Here is a 20,965-nt window from a genome sequence, read left to right on the forward strand (position 1 = left end):
GAGGAGCTTTTCCAAAGCTTGCAAACTTAAGGAGAGCATCGTTCGGTCTTGATCAATTACTTGAACTCAATAGCCAGTGTAGCAACATCGAAGATGCATTTCCAGGAATGTTTATAAGAAGATACTGCACTTACACTGTACATCCAGTCTAGCAACATCGGAAGTCTCATTTCCAAGGCTGTTGTTCGCCAGACATCGGTATTCTCCACTGTCTGTCCTGTTCACATTCGTTATTGTCAAGAGCTTTTTGTCTTCTGAAAAACTGATACTGGAATTGTTACTTGTATTTACAGGAAATCCATTTCTGGTCCATGATATTGTCGGTTGTGGATTTCCCGTAGCGTTACAGGATAAAGTCACATTGTCTCCTTCTGATTTTGTTTGGTTTTCTGGATGAAGAGTGATCTCGGGTTGATCTGTAACAATACAACAATCCGCCTAAGAAATGTCAACATAACAATGTGCATGCCCGAAAAAACTGAAATGGGACGGCATGCTTCTCATGACATCTAAATTTGAATTCATAAATGGGCTCAATTCGATAAGCACTATACTTTGTCAAGTATTTCATGTTAGATCGGTTATGTGAGTTCATGAGTACGAATCAGCTCTAAGTTACGGGTTTACTGCAGCCACTGTCAGGACTATGCTTAATAGTCTCGTGATTCCTTTAAAGCAACATTGATAATCAGACTTATTGTCCTTTCTGTGTAGGTTGGTAATAGTGCAACTGTTTGGTTTCGATTTATTAACCAAGATACTACACTTACATTGTACATCCACTGTAGCAGCATCGGATGCAGCGTTTCCAAGGCTGTTGTTTGCCACACATCGATAGTTACCATTATCTGTTCTTTTCACTTTCGTTATTGTCAACTGCTTCTTGTCTGCTGAAAAACTGATCCTGGAATTGATGGTTGTATTTACTTGAAATCCATCTGTGGTCCATGATATTGACGGTGCTGGATTTCCATCAACGTTACAAGATAAAGTCACGTTATCTCCTTCTGTTACAGCTGTATTTTGAGGATCAACAGTGATGTCAGGTGGATCTGTAAAAAAGCAGACAAGTGTTGTAATAAGGGGACATTTCGAAATAACGCAAAAATATTTCGGGACTATACACAGCCTGCATTTACGTTTAAAGTAAATTTTTAAGTCATCAAATTACAGTGCGCCTACCGCTACCAAGGCTATCCTAGCAAATTATTTGCCAACTCATGAACAGCGCTTGAGTGTTCAACGATGAACATGACCACTAACTTGTCGCTTCTGCAGTGCACAGCTTACTTAGATGAATGAATTGTCGGAAGTGTAGTGTTAACATCCAAGGTTTTCATTGGTTAAATTTGAACAGGGTCTTGGCCTCCCTGGTTCAAGCCTATCGCAATGTAAGCGTTTGCTAGAAACTATGGAAGGGCCAATTTTATGAAGTTTATCTTGTTAAATAATCAAAAACATAAAGACAGAAGTCACTGATTTCTGTTTCCTGGTTTCGTTCCAGAGCCGGAAGGGGTGAGGAGCTTTTCCAAAGCTTGCAAACTTAAGGAGAGCATCGTTCGGTCTTGATCAATTACTTGGACCCAATAGCCAGTGTAGCAACATCGAAGATGCATTTCCAGGAATGTTTATAAGAAGATACTGCACTTACACTGTACATCCAGTCTAGCAACATCGGAAGTCTCATTTCCAAGGCTGTTGTTCGCCAGACATCGGTATTCTCCACTGTCTGTCCTGTTCACATTCGTTATTGTCAAGAGCTTTTTGTCTTCTGAAAAACTGATACTGGAATTGTTACTTGTATTTACAGGAAATCCATTTCTGGTCCATGATATTGTCGGTTGTGGATTTCCCGTAGCGTTACAGGATAAAGTCACATTGTCTCCTTCTGATTTTGTTTGGTTTTCTGGATGAAGAGTGATCTCGGGTTGATCTGTAACAATACAACAATCCGCCGAAGAAATGTCAACATAACAATGTGCATGCCCGAAAAAACTGAAATGGGACGGCATGCTTCTCATGACATCTAAATTTGAATTCATAAATGGGCTCAATTCGATAAGCACTATACTTTGTCAAGTATTTCATGTTAGATCGGTTATGTGAGTTCATGAGTACGAATCAGCTCTAAGTTACGGGTTTACTGCAGCCACTGTCAAGACTATGCTTAATAGTCTCGTGATTCCTTTAAAGCAACATTGATAATCAGACTTATTGTCCTTTCTGTGTAGGTTGGTAATAGTGCAACTGTTTGGTTTCGATTTATTAACCAAGATACTACACTTACATTGTACATCCACTGTAGCAGCATCGGATGTAGCGTTTCCAAGGCTGTTGTTTGCCACACATCGATAGTTACCATTATCTGTTCTTTTCACTTTCGTTATTGTCAACTGCTTCTTGTCTGCTGAAAAACTGATCCTGGAATTGATGGTTGTATTTACTTGAAATCCATCTGTGGTCCATGATATTGACGGTGCTGGATTTCCATCAACGTTACAAGATAAAGTCACGTTATCTCCTTCTGTTACAGCTGTATTTTGAGGATCAACAGTGATGTCAGGTGGATCTGTAAAAAAGCAGACAAGTGTTGTAATAAGGGGACATTTCGAAATAACGCAAAAATATTTCGGGACTATACACAGCCTGCATTTACGTTTAAAGTAAATTTTTAAGTCATCAAATTACAGTGCGCCTACCGCTACCAAGGCTATCCTAGCAAATTATTTGCCAACTCATGAACAGCGCTTGAGTGTTGAACGATGAACATGACCACTAACTTGTCGCTTCTGCAGTGCACAGCTTACTTAGATGAATGAATTGTCGGAAGTGTAGTGTTAACATCCAAGGTTTTCATTGGTTAAATTTGAACAGGGTCTTGGCCTCCCTGGTTCAAGCCTATCGCAATGTAAGCGTTTGCTAGAAACTATGGAAGGGCCAATTTTATGAAGTTTATCTTGTTAAATAATCAAAAACATAAAGACAGAAGTCACTGATTTCTGTTTCCTGGTTTCGTTCCAGAGCCGGAAGGGGTGAGGAGCTTTTCCAAAGCTTGCAAACTTAAGGAGAGCATCGTTCGGTCTTGATCAATTACTTGGACCCAATAGCCAGTGTAGCAACATCGAAGATGCATTTCCAGGAATGTTTATAAGAAGATACTGCACTTACACTGTACATCCAGTCTAGCAACATCGGAAGTCTCATTTCCAAGGCTGTTGTTCGCCAGACATCGGTATTCTCCACTGTCTGTCCTGTTCACATTCGTTATTGTCAAGAGCTTTTTGTCTTCTGAAAAACTGATACTGGAATTGTTACTTGTATTTACAGGAAATCCATTTCTGGTCCATGATATTGTCGGTTGTGGATTTCCCGTAGCGTTACAGGATAAAGTCACATTGTCTCCTTCTGATTTTGTTTGGTTTTCTGGATGAAGAGTGATCTCGGGTTGATCTGTAACAATACAACAATCCGCCGAAGAAATGTCAACATAACAATGTGCATGCCCGAAAAAACTGAAATGGGACGGCATGCTTCTCATGACATCTAAATTTGAATTCATAAATGGGCTCAATTCGATAAGCACTATACTTTGTCAAGTATTTCATGTTAGATCGGTTATGTGAGTTCATGAGTACGAATCAGCTCTAAGTTACGGGTTTACTGCAGCCACTGTCAAGACTATGCTTAATAGTCTCGTGATTCCTTTAAAGCAACATTGATAATCAGACTTATTGTCCTTTCTGTGTAGGTTGGTAATAGTGCAACTGTTTGGTTTCGATTTATTAACCAAGATACTACACTTACATTGTACATCCACTGTAGCAGCATCGGATGTAGCGTTTCCAAGGCTGTTGTTTGCCACACATCGATAGTTACCATTATCTGTTCTTTTCACTTTCGTTATTGTCAACTGCTTCTTGTCTGCTGAAAAACTGATCCTGGAATTGATGGTTGTATTTACTTGAAATCCATCTGTGGTCCATGATATTGACGGTGCTGGATTTCCATCAACGTTACAAGATAAAGTCACGTTATCTCCTTCTGTTACAGCTGTATTTTGAGGATCAACAGTGATGTCAGGTGGATCTGTAAAAAAGCAGACAAGTGTTGTAATAAGGGGACATTTCGAAATAACGCAAAAATATTTCGGGACTATACACAGCCTGCATTTACGTTTAAAGTAAATTTTTAAGTCATCAAATTACAGTGCGCCTACCGCTACCAAGGCTATCCTAGCAAATTATTTGCCAACTCATGAACAGCGCTTGAGTGTTGAACGATGAACATGACCACTAACTTGTCGCTTCTGCAGTGCACAGCTTACTTAGATGAATGAATTGTCGGAAGTGTAGTGTTAACATCCAAGGTTTTCATTGGTTAAATTTGAACAGGGTCTTGGCCTCCCTGGTTCAAGCCTATCGCAATGTAAGCGTTTGCTAGAAACTATGGAAGGGCCAATTTTATGAAGTTTATCTTGTTAAATAATCAAAAACATAAAGACAGAAGTCACTGATTTCTGTTTCCTGGTTTCGTTCCAGAGCCGGAAGGGGTGAGGAGCTTTTCCAAAGCTTGCAAACTTAAGGAGAGCATCGTTCGGTCTTGATCAATTACTTGGACCCAATAGCCAGTGTAGCAACATCGAAGATACATTTCCAGGAATGTTTATAAGAAGATACTGCACTTACACTGTACATCCAGTCTAGCAACATCGGAAGTCTCATTTCCAAGGCTGTTGTTCGCCAGACATCGGTATTCTCCACTGTCTGTCCTGTTCACATTCGTTATTGTCAAGAGCTTTTTGTCTTCTGAAAAACTGATACTGGAATTGTTACTTGTATTTACAGGAAATCCATTTCTGGTCCATGATATTGTCGGTTGTGGATTTCCCGTAGCGTTACAGGATAAAGTCACATTGTCTCCTTCTGATTTTGTTTGGTTTTCTGGATGAAGAGTGATCTCGGGTTGATCTGTAACAATACAACAATCCGCCTAAGAAATGTCAACATAACAATGTGCATGCCCGAAAAAACTGAAATGGGACGGCATGCTTCTCATGACATCTAAATTTGAATTCATAAATGGGCTCAATTCGATAAGCACTATACTTTGTCAAGTATTTCATGTTAGATCGGTTATGTGAGTTCATGAGTACGAATCAGCTCTAAGTTACGGGTTTACTGCAGCCACTGTCAAGACTATGCTTAATAGTCTCGTGATTCCTTTAAAGCAACATTGATAATCAGACTTATTGTCCTTTCTGTGTAGGTTGGTAATAGTGCAACTGTTTGGTTTCGATTTATTAACCAAGATACTACACTTACATTGTACATCCACTGTAGCAGCATCGGATGTAGCGTTTCCAAGGCTGTTGTTTGCCACACATCGATAGTTACCATTATCTGTTCTTTTCACTTTCGTTATTGTCAACTGCTTCTTGTCTGCTGAAAAACTGATCCTGGAATTGATGGTTGTATTTACTTGAAATCCATCTGTGGTCCATGATATTGACGGTGCTGGATTTCCATCAACGTTACAAGATAAAGTCACGTTATCTCCTTCTGTTACAGCTGTATTTTGAGGATCAACAGTGATGTCAGGTGGATCTGTAAAAAAGCAGACAAGTGTTGTAATAAGGGGACATTTCGAAATAACGCAAAAATATTTCGGGACTATACACAGCCTGCATTTACGTTTAAAGTAAATTTTTAAGTCATCAAATTACAGTGCGCCTACCGCTACCAAGGCTATCCTAGCAAATTATTTGCCAACTCATGAACAGCGCTTGAGTGTTCAACGATGAACATGACCACTAACTTGTCGCTTCTGCAGTGCACAGCTTACTTAGATGAATGAATTGTCGGAAGTGTAGTGTTAACATCCAAGGTTTTCATTGGTTAAATTTGAACAGGGTCTTGGCCTCCCTGGTTCAAGCCTATCGCAATGTAAGCGTTTGCTAGAAACTATGGAAGGGCCAATTTTATGAAGTTTATCTTGTTAAATAATCAAAAACATAAAGACAGAAGTCACTGATTTCTGTTTCCTGGTTTCGTTCCAGAGCCGGAAGGGGTGAGGAGCTTTTCCAAAGCTTGCAAACTTAAGGAGAGCATCGTTCGGTCTTGATCAATTACTTGGACCCAATAGCCAGTGTAGCAACATCGAAGATGCATTTCCAGGAATGTTTATAAGAAGATACTGCACTTACACTGTACATCCAGTCTAGCAACATCGGAAGTCTCATTTCCAAGGCTGTTGTTCGCCAGACATCGGTATTCTCCACTGTCTGTCCTGTTCACATTCGTTATTGTCAAGAGCTTTTTGTCTTCTGAAAAACTGATACTGGAATTGTTACTTGTATTTACAGGAAATCCATTTCTGGTCCATGATATTGTCGGTTGTGGATTTCCCGTAGCGTTACAGGATAAAGTCACATTGTCTCCTTCTGATTTTGTTTGGTTTTCTGGATGAAGAGTGATCTCGGGTTGATCTGTAACAATACAACAATCCGCCGAAGAAATGTCAACATAACAATGTGCATGCCCGAAAAAACTGAAATGGGACGGCATGCTTCTCATGACATCTAAATTTGAATTCATAAATGGGCTCAATTCGATAAGCACTATACTTTGTCAAGTATTTCATGTTAGATCGGTTATGTGAGTTCATGAGTACGAATCAGCTCTAAGTTACGGGTTTACTGCAGCCACTGTCAAGACTATGCTTAATAGTCTCGTGATTCCTTTAAAGCAACATTGATAATCAGACTTATTGTCCTTTCTGTGTAGGTTGGTAATAGTGCAACTGTTTGGTTTCGATTTATTAACCAAGATACTACACTTACATTGTACATCCACTGTAGCAGCATCGGATGTAGCGTTTCCAAGGCTGTTGTTTGCCACACATCGATAGTTACCATTATCTGTTCTTTTCACTTTCGTTATTGTCAACTGCTTCTTGTCTGCTGAAAAACTGATCCTGGAATTGATGGTTGTATTTACTTGAAATCCATCTGTGGTCCATGATATTGACGGTGCTGGATTTCCATCAACGTTACAAGATAAAGTCACGTTATCTCCTTCTGTTACAGCTGTATTTTGAGGATCAACAGTGATGTCAGGTGGATCTGTAAAAAAGCAGACAAGTGTTGTAATAAGGGGACATTTCGAAATAACGCAAAAATATTTCGGGACTATACACAGCCTGCATTTACGTTTAAAGTAAATTTTTAAGTCATCAAATTACAGTGCGCCTACCGCTACCAAGGCTATCCTAGCAAATTATTTGCCAACTCATGAACAGCGCTTGAGTGTTCAACGATGAACATGACCACTAACTTGTCGCTTCTGCAGTGCACAGCTTACTTAGATGAATGAATTGTCGGAAGTGTAGTGTTAACATCCAAGGTTTTCATTGGTTAAATTTGAACAGGGTCTTGGCCTCCCTGGTTCAAGCCTATCGCAATGTAAGCGTTTGCTAGAAACTATGGAAGGGCCAATTTTATGAAGTTTATCTTGTTAAATAATCAAAAACATAAAGACAGAAGTCACTGATTTCTGTTTCCTGGTTTCGTTCCAGAGCCGGAAGGGGTGAGGAGCTTTTCCAAAGCTTGCAAACTTAAGGAGAGCATCGTTCGGTCTTGATCAATTACTTGGACCCAATAGCCAGTGTAGCAACATCGAAGATACATTTCCAGGAATGTTTATAAGAAGATACTGCACTTACACTGTACATCCAGTCTAGCAACATCGGAAGTCTCATTTCCAAGGCTGTTGTTCGCCAGACATCGGTATTCTCCACTGTCTGTCCTGTTCACATTCGTTATTGTCAAGAGCTTTTTGTCTTCTGAAAAACTGATACTGGAATTGTTACTTGTATTTACAGGAAATCCATTTCTGGTCCATGATATTGTCGGTTGTGGATTTCCCGTAGCGTTACAGGATAAAGTCACATTGTCTCCTTCTGATTTTGTTTGGTTTTCTGGATGAAGAGTGATCTCGGGTTGATCTGTAACAATACAACAATCCGCCTAAGAAATGTCAACATAACAATGTGCATGCCCGAAAAAACTGAAATGGGACGGCATGCTTCTCATGACATCTAAATTTGAATTCATAAATGGGCTCAATTCGATAAGCACTATACTTTGTCAAGTATTTCATGTTAGATCGGTTATGTGAGTTCATGAGTACGAATCAGCTCTAAGTTACGGGTTTACTGCAGCCACTGTCAAGACTATGCTTAATAGTCTCGTGATTCCTTTAAAGCAACATTGATAATCAGACTTATTGTCCTTTCTGTGTAGGTTGGTAATAGTGCAACTGTTTGGTTTCGATTTATTAACCAAGATACTACACTTACATTGTACATCCACTGTAGCAGCATCGGATGTAGCGTTTCCAAGGCTGTTGTTTGCCACACATCGATAGTTACCATTATCTGTTCTTTTCACTTTCGTTATTGTCAACTGCTTCTTGTCTGCTGAAAAACTGATCCTGGAATTGATGGTTGTATTTACTTGAAATCCATCTGTGGTCCATGATATTGACGGTGCTGGATTTCCATCAACGTTACAAGATAAAGTCACGTTATCTCCTTCTGTTACAGCTGTATTTTGAGGATCAACAGTGATGTCAGGTGGATCTGTAAAAAAGCAGACAAGTGTTGTAATAAGGGGACATTTCGAAATAACGCAAAAATATTTCGGGACTATACACAGCCTGCATTTACGTTTAAAGTAAATTTTTAAGTCATCAAATTACAGTGCGCCTACCGCTACCAAGGCTATCCTAGCAAATTATTTGCCAACTCATGAACAGCGCTTGAGTGTTCAACGATGAACATGACCACTAACTTGTCGCTTCTGCAGTGCACAGCTTACTTAGATGAATGAATTGTCGGAAGTGTAGTGTTAACATCCAAGGTTTTCATTGGTTAAATTTGAACAGGGTCTTGGCCTCCCTGGTTCAAGCCTATCGCAATGTAAGCGTTTGCTAGAAACTATGGAAGGGCCAATTTTATGAAGTTTATCTTGTTAAATAATCAAAAACATAAAGACAGAAGTCACTGATTTCTGTTTCCTGGTTTCGTTCCAGAGCCGGAAGGGGTGAGGAGCTTTTCCAAAGCTTGCAAACTTAAGGAGAGCATCGTTCGGTCTTGATCAATTACTTGGACCCAATAGCCAGTGTAGCAACATCGAAGATGCATTTCCAGGAATGTTTATAAGAAGATACTGCACTTACACTGTACATCCAGTCTAGCAACATCGGAAGTCTCATTTCCAAGGCTGTTGTTCGCCAGACATCGGTATTCTCCACTGTCTGTCCTGTTCACATTCGTTATTGTCAAGAGCTTTTTGTCTTCTGAAAAACTGATACTGGAATTGTTACTTGTATTTACAGGAAATCCATTTCTGGTCCATGATATTGTCGGTTGTGGATTTCCCGTAGCGTTACAGGATAAAGTCACATTGTCTCCTTCTGATTTTGTTTGGTTTTCTGGATGAAGAGTGATCTCGGGTTGATCTGTAACAATACAACAATCCGCCTAAGAAATGTCAACATAACAATGTGCATGCCCGAAAAAACTGAAATGGGACGGCATGCTTCTCATGACATCTAAATTTGAATTCATAAATGGGCTCAATTCGATAAGCACTATACTTTGTCAAGTATTTCATGTTAGATCGGTTATGTGAGTTCATGAGTACGAATCAGCTCTAAGTTACGGGTTTACTGCAGCCACTGTCAGGACTATGCTTAATAGTCTCGTGATTCCTTTAAAGCAACATTGATAATCAGACTTATTGTCCTTTCTGTGTAGGTTGGTAATAGTGCAACTGTTTGGTTTCGATTTATTAACCAAGATACTACACTTACATTGTACATCCACTGTAGCAGCATCGGATGCAGCGTTTCCAAGGCTGTTGTTTGCCACACATCGATAGTTACCATTATCTGTTCTTTTCACTTTCGTTATTGTCAACTGCTTCTTGTCTGCTGAAAAACTGATCCTGGAATTGATGGTTGTATTTACTTGAAATCCATCTGTGGTCCATGATATTGACGGTGCTGGATTTCCATCAACGTTACAAGATAAAGTCACGTTATCTCCTTCTGTTACAGCTGTATTTTGAGGATCAACAGTGATGTCAGGTGGATCTGTAAAAAAGCAGACAAGTGTTGTAATAAGGGGACATTTCGAAATAACGCAAAAATATTTCGGGACTATACACAGCCTGCATTTACGTTTAAAGTAAATTTTTAAGTCATCAAATTACAGTGCGCCTACCGCTACCAAGGCTATCCTAGCAAATTATTTGCCAACTCATGAACAGCGCTTGAGTGTTCAACGATGAACATGACCACTAACTTGTCGCTTCTGCAGTGCACAGCTTACTTAGATGAATGAATTGTCGGAAGTGTAGTGTTAACATCCAAGGTTTTCATTGGTTAAATTTGAACAGGGTCTTGGCCTCCCTGGTTCAAGCCTATCGCAATGTAAGCGTTTGCTAGAAACTATGGAAGGGCCAATTTTATGAAGTTTATCTTGTTAAATAATCAAAAACATAAAGACAGAAGTCACTGATTTCTGTTTCCTGGTTTCGTTCCAGAGCCGGAAGGGGTGAGGAGCTTTTCCAAAGCTTGCAAACTTAAGGAGAGCATCGTTCGGTCTTGATCAATTACTTGGACCCAATAGCCAGTGTAGCAACATCGAAGATACATTTCCAGGAATGTTTATAAGAAGATACTGCACTTACACTGTACATCCAGTCTAGCAACATCGGAAGTCTCATTTCCAAGGCTGTTGTTCGCCAGACATCGGTATTCTCCACTGTCTGTCCTGTTCACATTCGTTATTGTCAAGAGCTTTTTGTCTTCTGAAAAACTGATACTGGAATTGTTACTTGTATTTACAGGAAATCCATTTCTGGTCCATGATATTGTCGGTTGTGGATTTCCCGTAGCGTTACAGGATAAAGTCACATTGTCTCCTTCTGATTTTGTTTGGTTTTCTGGATGAAGAGTGATCTCGGGTTGATCTGTAACAATACAACAATCCGCCTAAGAAATGTCAACATAACAATGTGCATGCCCGAAAAAACTGAAATGGGACGGCATGCTTCTCATGACATCTAAATTTGAATTCATAAATGGGCTCAATTCGATAAGCACTATACTTTGTCAAGTATTTCATGTTAGATCGGTTATGTGAGTTCATGAGTACGAATCAGCTCTAAGTTACGGGTTTACTGCAGCCACTGTCAGGACTATGCTTAATAGTCTCGTGATTCCTTTAAAGCAACATTGATAATCAGACTTATTGTCCTTTCTGTGTAGGTTGGTAATAGTGCAACTGTTTGGTTTCGATTTATTAACCAAGATACTACACTTACATTGTACATCCACTGTAGCAGCATCGGATGCAGCGTTTCCAAGGCTGTTGTTTGCCACACATCGATAGTTACCATTATCTGTTCTTTTCACTTTCGTTATTGTCAACTGCTTCTTGTCTGCTGAAAAACTGATCCTGGAATTGATGGTTGTATTTACTTGAAATCCATCTGTGGTCCATGATATTGACGGTGCTGGATTTCCATCAACGTTACAAGATAAAGTCACGTTATCTCCTTCTGTTACAGCTGTATTTTGAGGATCAACAGTGATGTCAGGTGGATCTGTAAAAAAGCAGACAAGTGTTGTAATAAGGGGACATTTCGAAATAACGCAAAAATATTTCGGGACTATACACAGCCTGCATTTACGTTTAAAGTAAATTTTTAAGTCATCAAATTACAGTGCGCCTACCGCTACCAAGGCTATCCTAGCAAATTATTTGCCAACTCATGAACAGCGCTTGAGTGTTCAACGATGAACATGACCACTAACTTGTCGCTTCTGCAGTGCACAGCTTACTTAGATGAATGAATTGTCGGAAGTGTAGTGTTAACATCCAAGGTTTTCATTGGTTAAATTTGAACAGGGTCTTGGCCTCCCTGGTTCAAGCCTATCGCAATGTAAGCGTTTGCTAGAAACTATGGAAGGGCCAATTTTATGAAGTTTATCTTGTTAAATAATCAAAAACATAAAGACAGAAGTCACTGATTTCTGTTTCCTGGTTTCGTTCCAGAGCCGGAAGGGGTGAGGAGCTTTTCCAAAGCTTGCAAACTTAAGGAGAGCATCGTTCGGTCTTGATCAATTACTTGGACCCAATAGCCAGTGTAGCAACATCGAAGATACATTTCCAGGAATGTTTATAAGAAGATACTGCACTTACACTGTACATCCAGTCTAGCAACATCGGAAGTCTCATTTCCAAGGCTGTTGTTCGCCAGACATCGGTATTCTCCACTGTCTGTCCTGTTCACATTCGTTATTGTCAAGAGCTTTTTGTCTTCTGAAAAACTGATACTGGAATTGTTACTTGTATTTACAGGAAATCCATTTCTGGTCCATGATATTGTCGGTTGTGGATTTCCCGTAGCGTTACAGGATAAAGTCACATTGTCTCCTTCTGATTTTGTTTGGTTTTCTGGATGAAGAGTGATCTCGGGTTGATCTGTAACAATACAACAATCCGCCGAAGAAATGTCAACATAACAATGTGCATGCCCGAAAAAACTGAAATGGGACGGCATGCTTCTCATGACATCTAAATTTGAATTCATAAATGGGCTCAATTCGATAAGCACTATACTTTGTCAAGTATTTCATGTTAGATCGGTTATGTGAGTTCATGAGTACGAATCAGCTCTAAGTTACGGGTTTACTGCAGCCACTGTCAAGACTATGCTTAATAGTCTCGTGATTCCTTTAAAGCAACATTGATAATCAGACTTATTGTCCTTTCTGTGTAGGTTGGTAATAGTGCAACTGTTTGGTTTCGATTTATTAACCAAGATACTACACTTACATTGTACATCCACTGTAGCAGCATCGGATGCAGCGTTTCCAAGGCTGTTGTTTGCCACACATCGATAGTTACCATTATCTGTTCTTTTCACTTTCGTTATTGTCAACTGCTTCTTGTCTGCTGAAAAACTGATCCTGGAATTGATGGTTGTATTTACTTGAAATCCATCTGTGGTCCATGATATTGACGGTGCTGGATTTCCATCAACGTTACAAGATAAAGTCACGTTATCTCCTTCTGTTACAGCTGTATTTTGAGGATCAACAGTGATGTCAGGTGGATCTGTAAAAAAGCAGACAAGTGTTGTAATAAGGGGACATTTCGAAATAACGCAAAAATATTTCGGGACTATACACAGCCTGCATTTACGTTTAAAGTAAATTTTTAAGTCATCAAATTACAGTGCGCCTACCGCTACCAAGGCTATCCTAGCAAATTATTTGCCAACTCATGAACAGCGCTTGAGTGTTGAACGATGAACATGACCACTAACTTGTCGCTTCTGCAGTGCACAGCTTACTTAGATGAATGAATTGTCGGAAGTGTAGTGTTAACATCCAAGGTTTTCATTGGTTAAATTTGAACAGGGTCTTGGCCTCCCTGGTTCAAGCCTATCGCAATGTAAGCGTTTGCTAGAAACTATGGAAGGGCCAATTTTATGAAGTTTATCTTGTTAAATAATCAAAAACATAAAGACAGAAGTCACTGATTTCTGTTTCCTGGTTTCGTTCCAGAGCCGGAAGGGGTGAGGAGCTTTTCCAAAGCTTGCAAACTTAAGGAGAGCATCGTTCGGTCTTGATCAATTACTTGGACCCAATAGCCAGTGTAGCAACATCGAAGATGCATTTCCAGGAATGTTTATAAGAAGATACTGCACTTACACTGTACATCCAGTCTAGCAACATCGGAAGTCTCATTTCCAAGGCTGTTGTTCGCCAGACATCGGTATTCTCCACTGTCTGTCCTGTTCACATTCGTTATTGTCAAGAGCTTTTTGTCTTCTGAAAAACTGATACTGGAATTGTTACTTGTATTTACAGGAAATCCATTTCTGGTCCATGATATTGTCGGTTGTGGATTTCCCGTAGCGTTACAGGATAAAGTCACATTGTCTCCTTCTGATTTTGTTTGGTTTTCTGGATGAAGAGTGATCTCGGGTTGATCTGTAACAATACAACAATCCGCCTAAGAAATGTCAACATAACAATGTGCATGCCCGAAAAAACTGAAATGGGACGGCATGCTTCTCATGACATCTAAATTTGAATTCATAAATGGGCTCAATTCGATAAGCACTATACTTTGTCAAGTATTTCATGTTAGATCGGTTATGTGAGTTCATGAGTACGAATCAGCTCTAAGTTACGGGTTTACTGCAGCCACTGTCAAGACTATGCTTAATAGTCTCGTGATTCCTTTAAAGCAACATTGATAATCAGACTTATTGTCCTTTCTGTGTAGGTTGGTAATAGTGCAACTGTTTGGTTTCGATTTATTAACCAAGATACTACACTTACATTGTACATCCACTGTAGCAGCATCGGATGTAGCGTTTCCAAGGCTGTTGTTTGCCACACATCGATAGTTACCATTATCTGTTCTTTTCACTTTCGTTATTGTCAACTGCTTCTTGTCTGCTGAAAAACTGATCCTGGAATTGATGGTTGTATTTACTTGAAATCCATCTGTGGTCCATGATATTGACGGTGCTGGATTTCCATCAACGTTACAAGATAAAGTCACGTTATCTCCTTCTGTTACAGCTGTATTTTGAGGATCAACAGTGATGTCAGGTGGATCTGTAAAAAAGCAGACAAGTGTTGTAATAAGGGGACATTTCGAAATAACGCAAAAATATTTCGGGACTATACACAGCCTGCATTTACGTTTAAAGTAAATTTTTAAGTCATCAAATTACAGTGCGCCTACCGCTACCAAGGCTATCCTAGCAAATTATTTGCCAACTCATGAACAGCGCTTGAGTGTTGAACGATGAACATGACCACTAACTTGTCGCTTCTGCAGTGCACAGCTTACTTAGATGAATGAATTGTCGGAAGTGTAGTGTTAACATCCAAGGTTTTCATTGGTTAAATTTGAACAGGGTCTTGGCCTCCCTGGTTCAAGCCTATCGCAATGTAAGCGTTTGCTAGAAACTATGGAAGGGCCAATTTTATGAAGTTTATCTTGTTAAATAATCAAAAACATAAAGACAGAAGTCACTGATTTCTGTTTCCTGGTTTCGTTCCAGAGCCGGAAGGGGTGAGGAGCTTTTCCAAAGCTTGCAAACTTAAGGAGAGCATCGTTCGGTCATGATCAATTACTTGGACCCAATAGCCAGTGTAGGAACATCGAAGATACATTTCCAGGAATGTTTATAAGAAGATACTGCACTTACACTGTACATCCAGTCTAGCAACATCGGAAGTCTCATTTCCAAGGCTGTTGTTCGCCAGACATCGGTATTCTCCACTGTCTGTCCTGTTCACATTCGTTATTGTCAAGAGCTTTTTGTCTTCTGAAAAACTGATACTGGAATTGTTACTTGTATTTACAGGAAATCCATTTCTGGTCCATGATATTGTCGGTTGTGGATTTCCCGTAGCGTTACAGGATAAAGTCACATTGTCTCCTTCTGATTTTGTTTGGTTTTCTGGATGAAGAGTGATCTCGGGTTGATCTGTAACAATACAACAATCCGCCTAAGAAATGTCAACATAACAATGTGCATGCCCGAAAAAACTGAAATGGGACGGCATGCTTCTCATGACATCTAAATTTGAATTCATAAATGGGCTCAATTCGATAAGCACTATACTTTGTCAAGTATTTCATGTTAGATCGGTTATGTGAGTTCATGAGTACGAATCAGCTCTAAGTTACGGGTTTACTGCAGCCACTGTCAAGACTATGCTTAATAGTCTCGTGATTCCTTTAAAGCAACATTGATAATCAGACTTATTGTCCTTTCTGTGTAGGTTGGTAATAGTGCAACTGTTTGGTTTCGATTTATTAACCAAGATACTACACTTACATTGTACATCCACTGTAGCAGCATCGGATGCAGCGTTTCCAAGGCTGTTGTTTGCCACACATCGATAGTTACCATTATCTGTTCTTTTCACTTTCGTTATTGTCAACTGCTTCTTGTCTGCTGAAAAACTGATCCTGGAATTGATGGTTGTATTTACTTGAAATCCATCTGTGGTCCATGATATTGACGGTGCTGGATTTCCATCAACGTTACAAGATAAAGTCACGTTATCTCCTTCTGTTACAGCTGTATTTTGAGGATCAACAGTGATGTCAGGTGGATCTGTAAAAAAGCAGACAAGTGTTGTAATAAGGGGACATTTCGAAATAACGCAAAAATATTTCGGGACTATACACAGCCTGCATTTACGTTTAAAGTAAATTTTTAAGTCATCAAATTACAGTGCGCCTACCGCTACCAAGGCTATCCTAGCAAATTATTTGCCAACTCATGAACAGCGCTTGAGTGTTCAACGATGAACATGACCACTAACTTGTCGCTTCTGCAGTGCACAGCTTACTTAGATGAATGAATTGTCGGAAGTGTAGTGTTAACATCCAAGGTTTTCATTGGTTAAATTTGAACAGGGTCTTGGCCTCCCTGGTTCAAGCCTATCGCAATGTAAGCGTTTGCTAGAAACTATGGAAGGGCCAATTTTATGAAGTTTATCTTGTTAAATAATCAAAAACATAAAGACAGAAGTCACTGATTTCTGTTTCCTGGTTTCGTTCCAGAGCCGGAAGGGGTGAGGAGCTTTTCCAAAGCTTGCAAACTTAAGGAGAGCATCGTTCGGTCATGATCAATTACTTGGACCCAATAGCCAGTGTAGCAACATCGAAGATGCATTTCCAGGAATGTTTATAAGAAGATACTGCACTTACACTGTACATCCAGTCTAGCAACATCGGAAGTCTCATTTCCAAGGCTGTTGTTCGCCAGACATCGGTATTCTCCACTGTCTGTCCTGTTCACATTCGTTATTGTCAAGAGCTTTTTGTCTTCTGAAAAACTGATACTGGAATTGTTACTTGTATTTACAGGAAATCCATTTCTGGTCCATGATATTGTCGGTTGTGGATTTCCCGTAGCGTTACAGGATAAAGTCGCATTGTCTCCTTCTGATTTTGTTTGGTTTTCTGGATGAAGAGTGATCTCGGGTTGATCTGCAACAATACAACAATCCGCCTAAGAAATGTCAACATAACAATGTGCATGCCCGAAAAAACTGAAATGGGACGGCATGCTTCTCATGACATCTAAATTTGAATTCATAAATGGGCTCAATTCGATAAGCACTATACTTTGTCAAGTATTTCATGTTAGATCGGTTATGTGAGTTCATGAGTACGAATCAGCTCTAAGTTACGGGTTTACTGCAGCCACTGTCAAGACTATGCTTAATAGTCTCGTGATTCCTTTAAAGCAACATTGATAATCAGACTTATTGTCCTTTCTGTGTAGGTTGGTAATAGTGCAACTGTTTGGTTTCGATTTATTAACCAAGATACTACACTTACATTGTACATCCACTGTAGCAGCATCGGATGCAGCGTTTCCAAGGCTGTTGTTTGCCACACATCGATAGTTACCATTATCTGTTCTTTTCACTTTCGTTATTGTCAACTGCTTCTTGTCTGCTGAAAAACTGATCCTGGAATTGATGGTTGTATTTACTTGAAATCCATCTGTGGTCCATGATATTGACGGTGCTGGATTTCCATCAACGTTACAAGATAAAGTCACGTTATCTCCTTCTGTTACAGCTGTATTTTGAGGATCAACAGTGATGTCAGGTGGATCTGTAAAAAAGCAGACAAGTGTTGTAATAAGGGGACATTTCGAAATAACGCAAAAATATTTCGGGACTATACACAGCCTGCATTTACGTTTAAAGTAAATTTTTAAGTCATCAAATTACAGTGCGCCTACCGCTACCAAGGCTATCCTAGCAAATTATTTGCCAACTCATGAACAGCGCTTGAGTGTTCAACGATGAACATGACCACTAACTTGTCGCTTCTGCAGTGCACAGCTTACTTAGATGAATGAATTGTCGGAAGTGTAGTGTTAACATCCAAGGTTTTCATTGGTTAAATTTGAACAGGGTCTTGGCCTCCCTGGTTCAAGCCTATCGCAATGTAAGCGTTTGCTAGAAACTATGGAAGGGCCAATTTTATGAAGTTTATCTTGTTAAATAATCAAAAACATAAAGACAGAAGTCACTGATTTCTGTTTCCTGGTTTCGTTCCAGAGCCGGAAGGGGTGAGGAGCTTTTCCAAAGCTTGCAAACTTAAGGAGAGCATCGTTCGGTCATGATCAATTACTTGGACCCAATAGCCAGTGTAGCAACATCGAAGATGCATTTCCAGGAATGTTTATAAGAAGATACTGCACTTACACTGTACATCCAGTCTAGCAACATCGGAAGTCTCATTTCCAAGGCTGTTGTTCGCCAGACATCGGTATTCTCCACTGTCTGTCCTGTTCACATTCGTTATTGTCAAGAGCTTTTTGTCTTCTGAAAAACTGATACTGGAATTGTTACTTGTATTTACAGGAAATCCATTTCTGGTCCATGATATTGTCGGTTGTGGATTTCCCGTAGCGTTACAGGATAAAGTCGCATTGTCTCCTTCTGATTTTGTTTGGTTTTCTGGATGAAGAGTGATCTCGGGTTGATCTGTAACAATACAACAATCCGCCTAAGAAATGTCAACATAACAATGTGCATGCCCGAAAAAACTGAAATGGAACGGCATGCTTCTCATGACATCTAAATTTGAATTCATAAATGGGCTCAATTCGATAAGCACTATACTTTGTCAAGTATTTCATGTTAGATCGGTTATGTGAGTTCATGAGTACGAATCAGCTCTAAGTTACGGGTTTACTGCAGCCACTGTCAAGACTATGCTTAATAGTCTCGTGATTCCTTTAAAGCAACATTGATAATCAGACTTATTGTCCTTTCTGTGTAGGTTGGTAATAGTGCAACTGTTTGGTTTCGATTTATTAACCAAGATACTACACTTACATTGTACATCCACTGTAGCAGCATCGGATGCAGCGTTTCCAAGGCTGTTGTTTGCCACACATCGATAGTTACCATTATCTGTTCTTTTCACTTTCGTTATTGTCAACTGCTTCTTGTCTGCTGAAAAACTGATCCTGGAATTGATGGTTGTATTTACTTGAAATCCATCTGTGGTCCATGATATTGACGGTGCTGGATTTCCATCAACGTTACAAGATAAAGTCACGTTATCTCCTTCTGTTACAGCTGTATTTTGAGGATCAACAGTGATGTCAGGTGGATCTGTAAAAAAGCAGACAAGTGTTGTAATAAGGGGACATTTCGAAATAACGCAAAAATATTTCGGGACTATACACAGCCTGCATTTACGTTTAAAGTAAATTTTTAAGTCATCAAATTACAGTGCGCCTACCGCTACCAAGGCTATCCTAGCAAATTATTTGCCAACTCATGAACAGCGCTTGAGTGTTGAACGATGAACATGACCACTAACTTGTCGCTTCTGCAGTGCACAGCTTACTTAGATGAATGAATTGTCGGAAGTGTAGTGTTAACATCCAAGGTTTTCATTGGTTAAATTTGAACAGGGTCTTGGCCTCCCTGGTTCAAGCCTATCGCAATGTAAGCGTTTGCTAGAAACTATGGAAGGGCCAATTTTATGAAGTTTATCTTGTTAAATAATCAAAAACATAAAGACAGAAGTCACTGATTTCTGTTTCCTGGTTTCGTTCCAGAGCCGGAAGGGGTGAGGAGCTTTTCCAAAGCTTGCAAACTTAAGGAGAGCATCGTTCGGTCTTGATCAATTACTTGGACCCAATAGCCAGTGTAGCAACATCGAAGATGCATTTCCAGGAATGTTTATAAGAAGATACTGCACTTACACTGTACATCCAGTCTAGCAACATCGGAAGTCTCATTTCCAAGGCTGTTGTTCGCCAGACATCGGTATTCTCCACTGTCTGTCCTGTTCACATTCGTTATTGTCAAGAGCTTTTTGTCTTCTGAAAAACTGATACTGGAATTGTTACTTGTATTTACAGGAAATCCATTTCTGGTCCATGATATTGTCGGTTGTGGATTTCCCGTAGCGTTACAGGATAAAGTCACATTGTCTCCTTCTGATTTTGTTTGGTTTTCTGGATGAAGAGTGATCTCGGGTTGATCTGTAACAATACAACAATCCGCCGAAGAAATGTCAACATAACAATGTGCATGCCCGAAAAAACTGAAATGGGACGGCATGCTTCTCATGACATCTAAATTTGAATTCATAAATGGGCTCAATTCGATAAGCACTATACTTTGTCAAGTATTTCATGTTAGATCGGTTATGTGAGTTCATGAGTACGAATCAGCTCTAAGTTACGGGTTTACTGCAGCCACTGTCAAGACTATGCTTAATAGTCTCGTGATTCCTTTAGAGCAACATTGATAATCAGACTTATTGTCCTTTCTGTGTAGGTTGGTAATAGTGCAACTGTTTGGTTTCGATTTATTAACCAAGATACTACACTTACATTGTACATCCACTGTAGCAGCATCGGATGCAGCGTTTCCAAGGCTGTTGTTTGCCACACATCGATAGTTACCATTATCTGTTCTTTTCACTTTCGTTATTGTCAACTGCTTCTTGTCTGCTGAAAAACTGATCCTGGAATTGATGGTTGTATTTACTTGAAATCCATCTGTGGTCCATGATATTGACGGTGCTGGATTTCCATCAACGTTACAAGATAAAGTCACGTTATCTCCTTCTGTTACAGCTGTATTTTGAGGATCAACAGTGATGTCAGGTGGATCTGTAAAAAAGCAGACAAGTGTTGTAATAAGGGGACATTTCGAAATAACGCAAAAATATTTCGGGACTATACACAGCCTGCATTTACGTTTAAAGTAAATTTTTAAGTCATCAAATTACAGTGCGCCTACCGCTACCAAGGCTATCCTAGCAAATTATTTGCCAACTCATGAACAGCGCTTGAGTGTTGAAC

General features: G+C 39.7%; 3 protein-coding genes across 3 annotated transcripts; all 3 read right to left on the reverse strand.

The window, feature by feature from the left end:
• Nucleotides 1-103: 103 nt before the first annotated feature.
• On the reverse strand, nt 104-1,167 carry LOC149098321 (muscle, skeletal receptor tyrosine-protein kinase-like; the record flags this gene model as incomplete). The annotated part of the gene is made up of 2 exons (XM_089276670.1): nt 104-416; nt 771-1,167. Coding segments are annotated over 2 exons (702 nt in total), but the record flags the coding sequence as incomplete, so codon positions are not given.
• LOC149098322 (hemicentin-1-like) lies at nt 1,152-10,269 on the reverse strand (the record flags this gene model as incomplete). The annotated part of the gene is made up of 12 exons (XM_089276671.1): nt 1,152-1,933; nt 2,288-2,569; nt 3,169-3,450; nt 3,805-4,086; nt 4,686-4,967; nt 5,322-5,603; nt 6,203-6,484; nt 6,839-7,120; nt 7,720-8,001; nt 8,356-8,637; nt 9,237-9,518; nt 9,873-10,269. Coding segments are annotated over 12 exons (3,522 nt in total), but the record flags the coding sequence as incomplete, so codon positions are not given.
• A 460-nt stretch (nt 10,270-10,729) lies between these two features.
• On the reverse strand, nt 10,730-20,888 carry LOC149098323 (hemicentin-1-like; the record flags this gene model as incomplete). The annotated part of the gene is made up of 14 exons (XM_089276672.1): nt 10,730-11,035; nt 11,390-11,671; nt 12,271-12,552; nt 12,907-13,188; nt 13,788-14,069; nt 14,424-14,705; nt 15,305-15,586; nt 15,941-16,222; nt 16,822-17,103; nt 17,458-17,739; nt 18,339-18,620; nt 18,975-19,256; nt 19,856-20,137; nt 20,492-20,888. Coding segments are annotated over 14 exons (4,086 nt in total), but the record flags the coding sequence as incomplete, so codon positions are not given.
• Nucleotides 20,889-20,965: the final 77 nt, after the last annotated feature.

Source organism: Orbicella faveolata, unplaced genomic scaffold (genome assembly GCF_042242905.1).
Source record: "Orbicella faveolata isolate gen_17 unplaced genomic scaffold, um_ofav_v1 contig_46, whole genome shotgun sequence".
In the NCBI taxonomy this organism is placed as follows: domain Eukaryota; kingdom Metazoa; phylum Cnidaria; class Anthozoa; order Scleractinia; family Merulinidae; genus Orbicella; species Orbicella faveolata.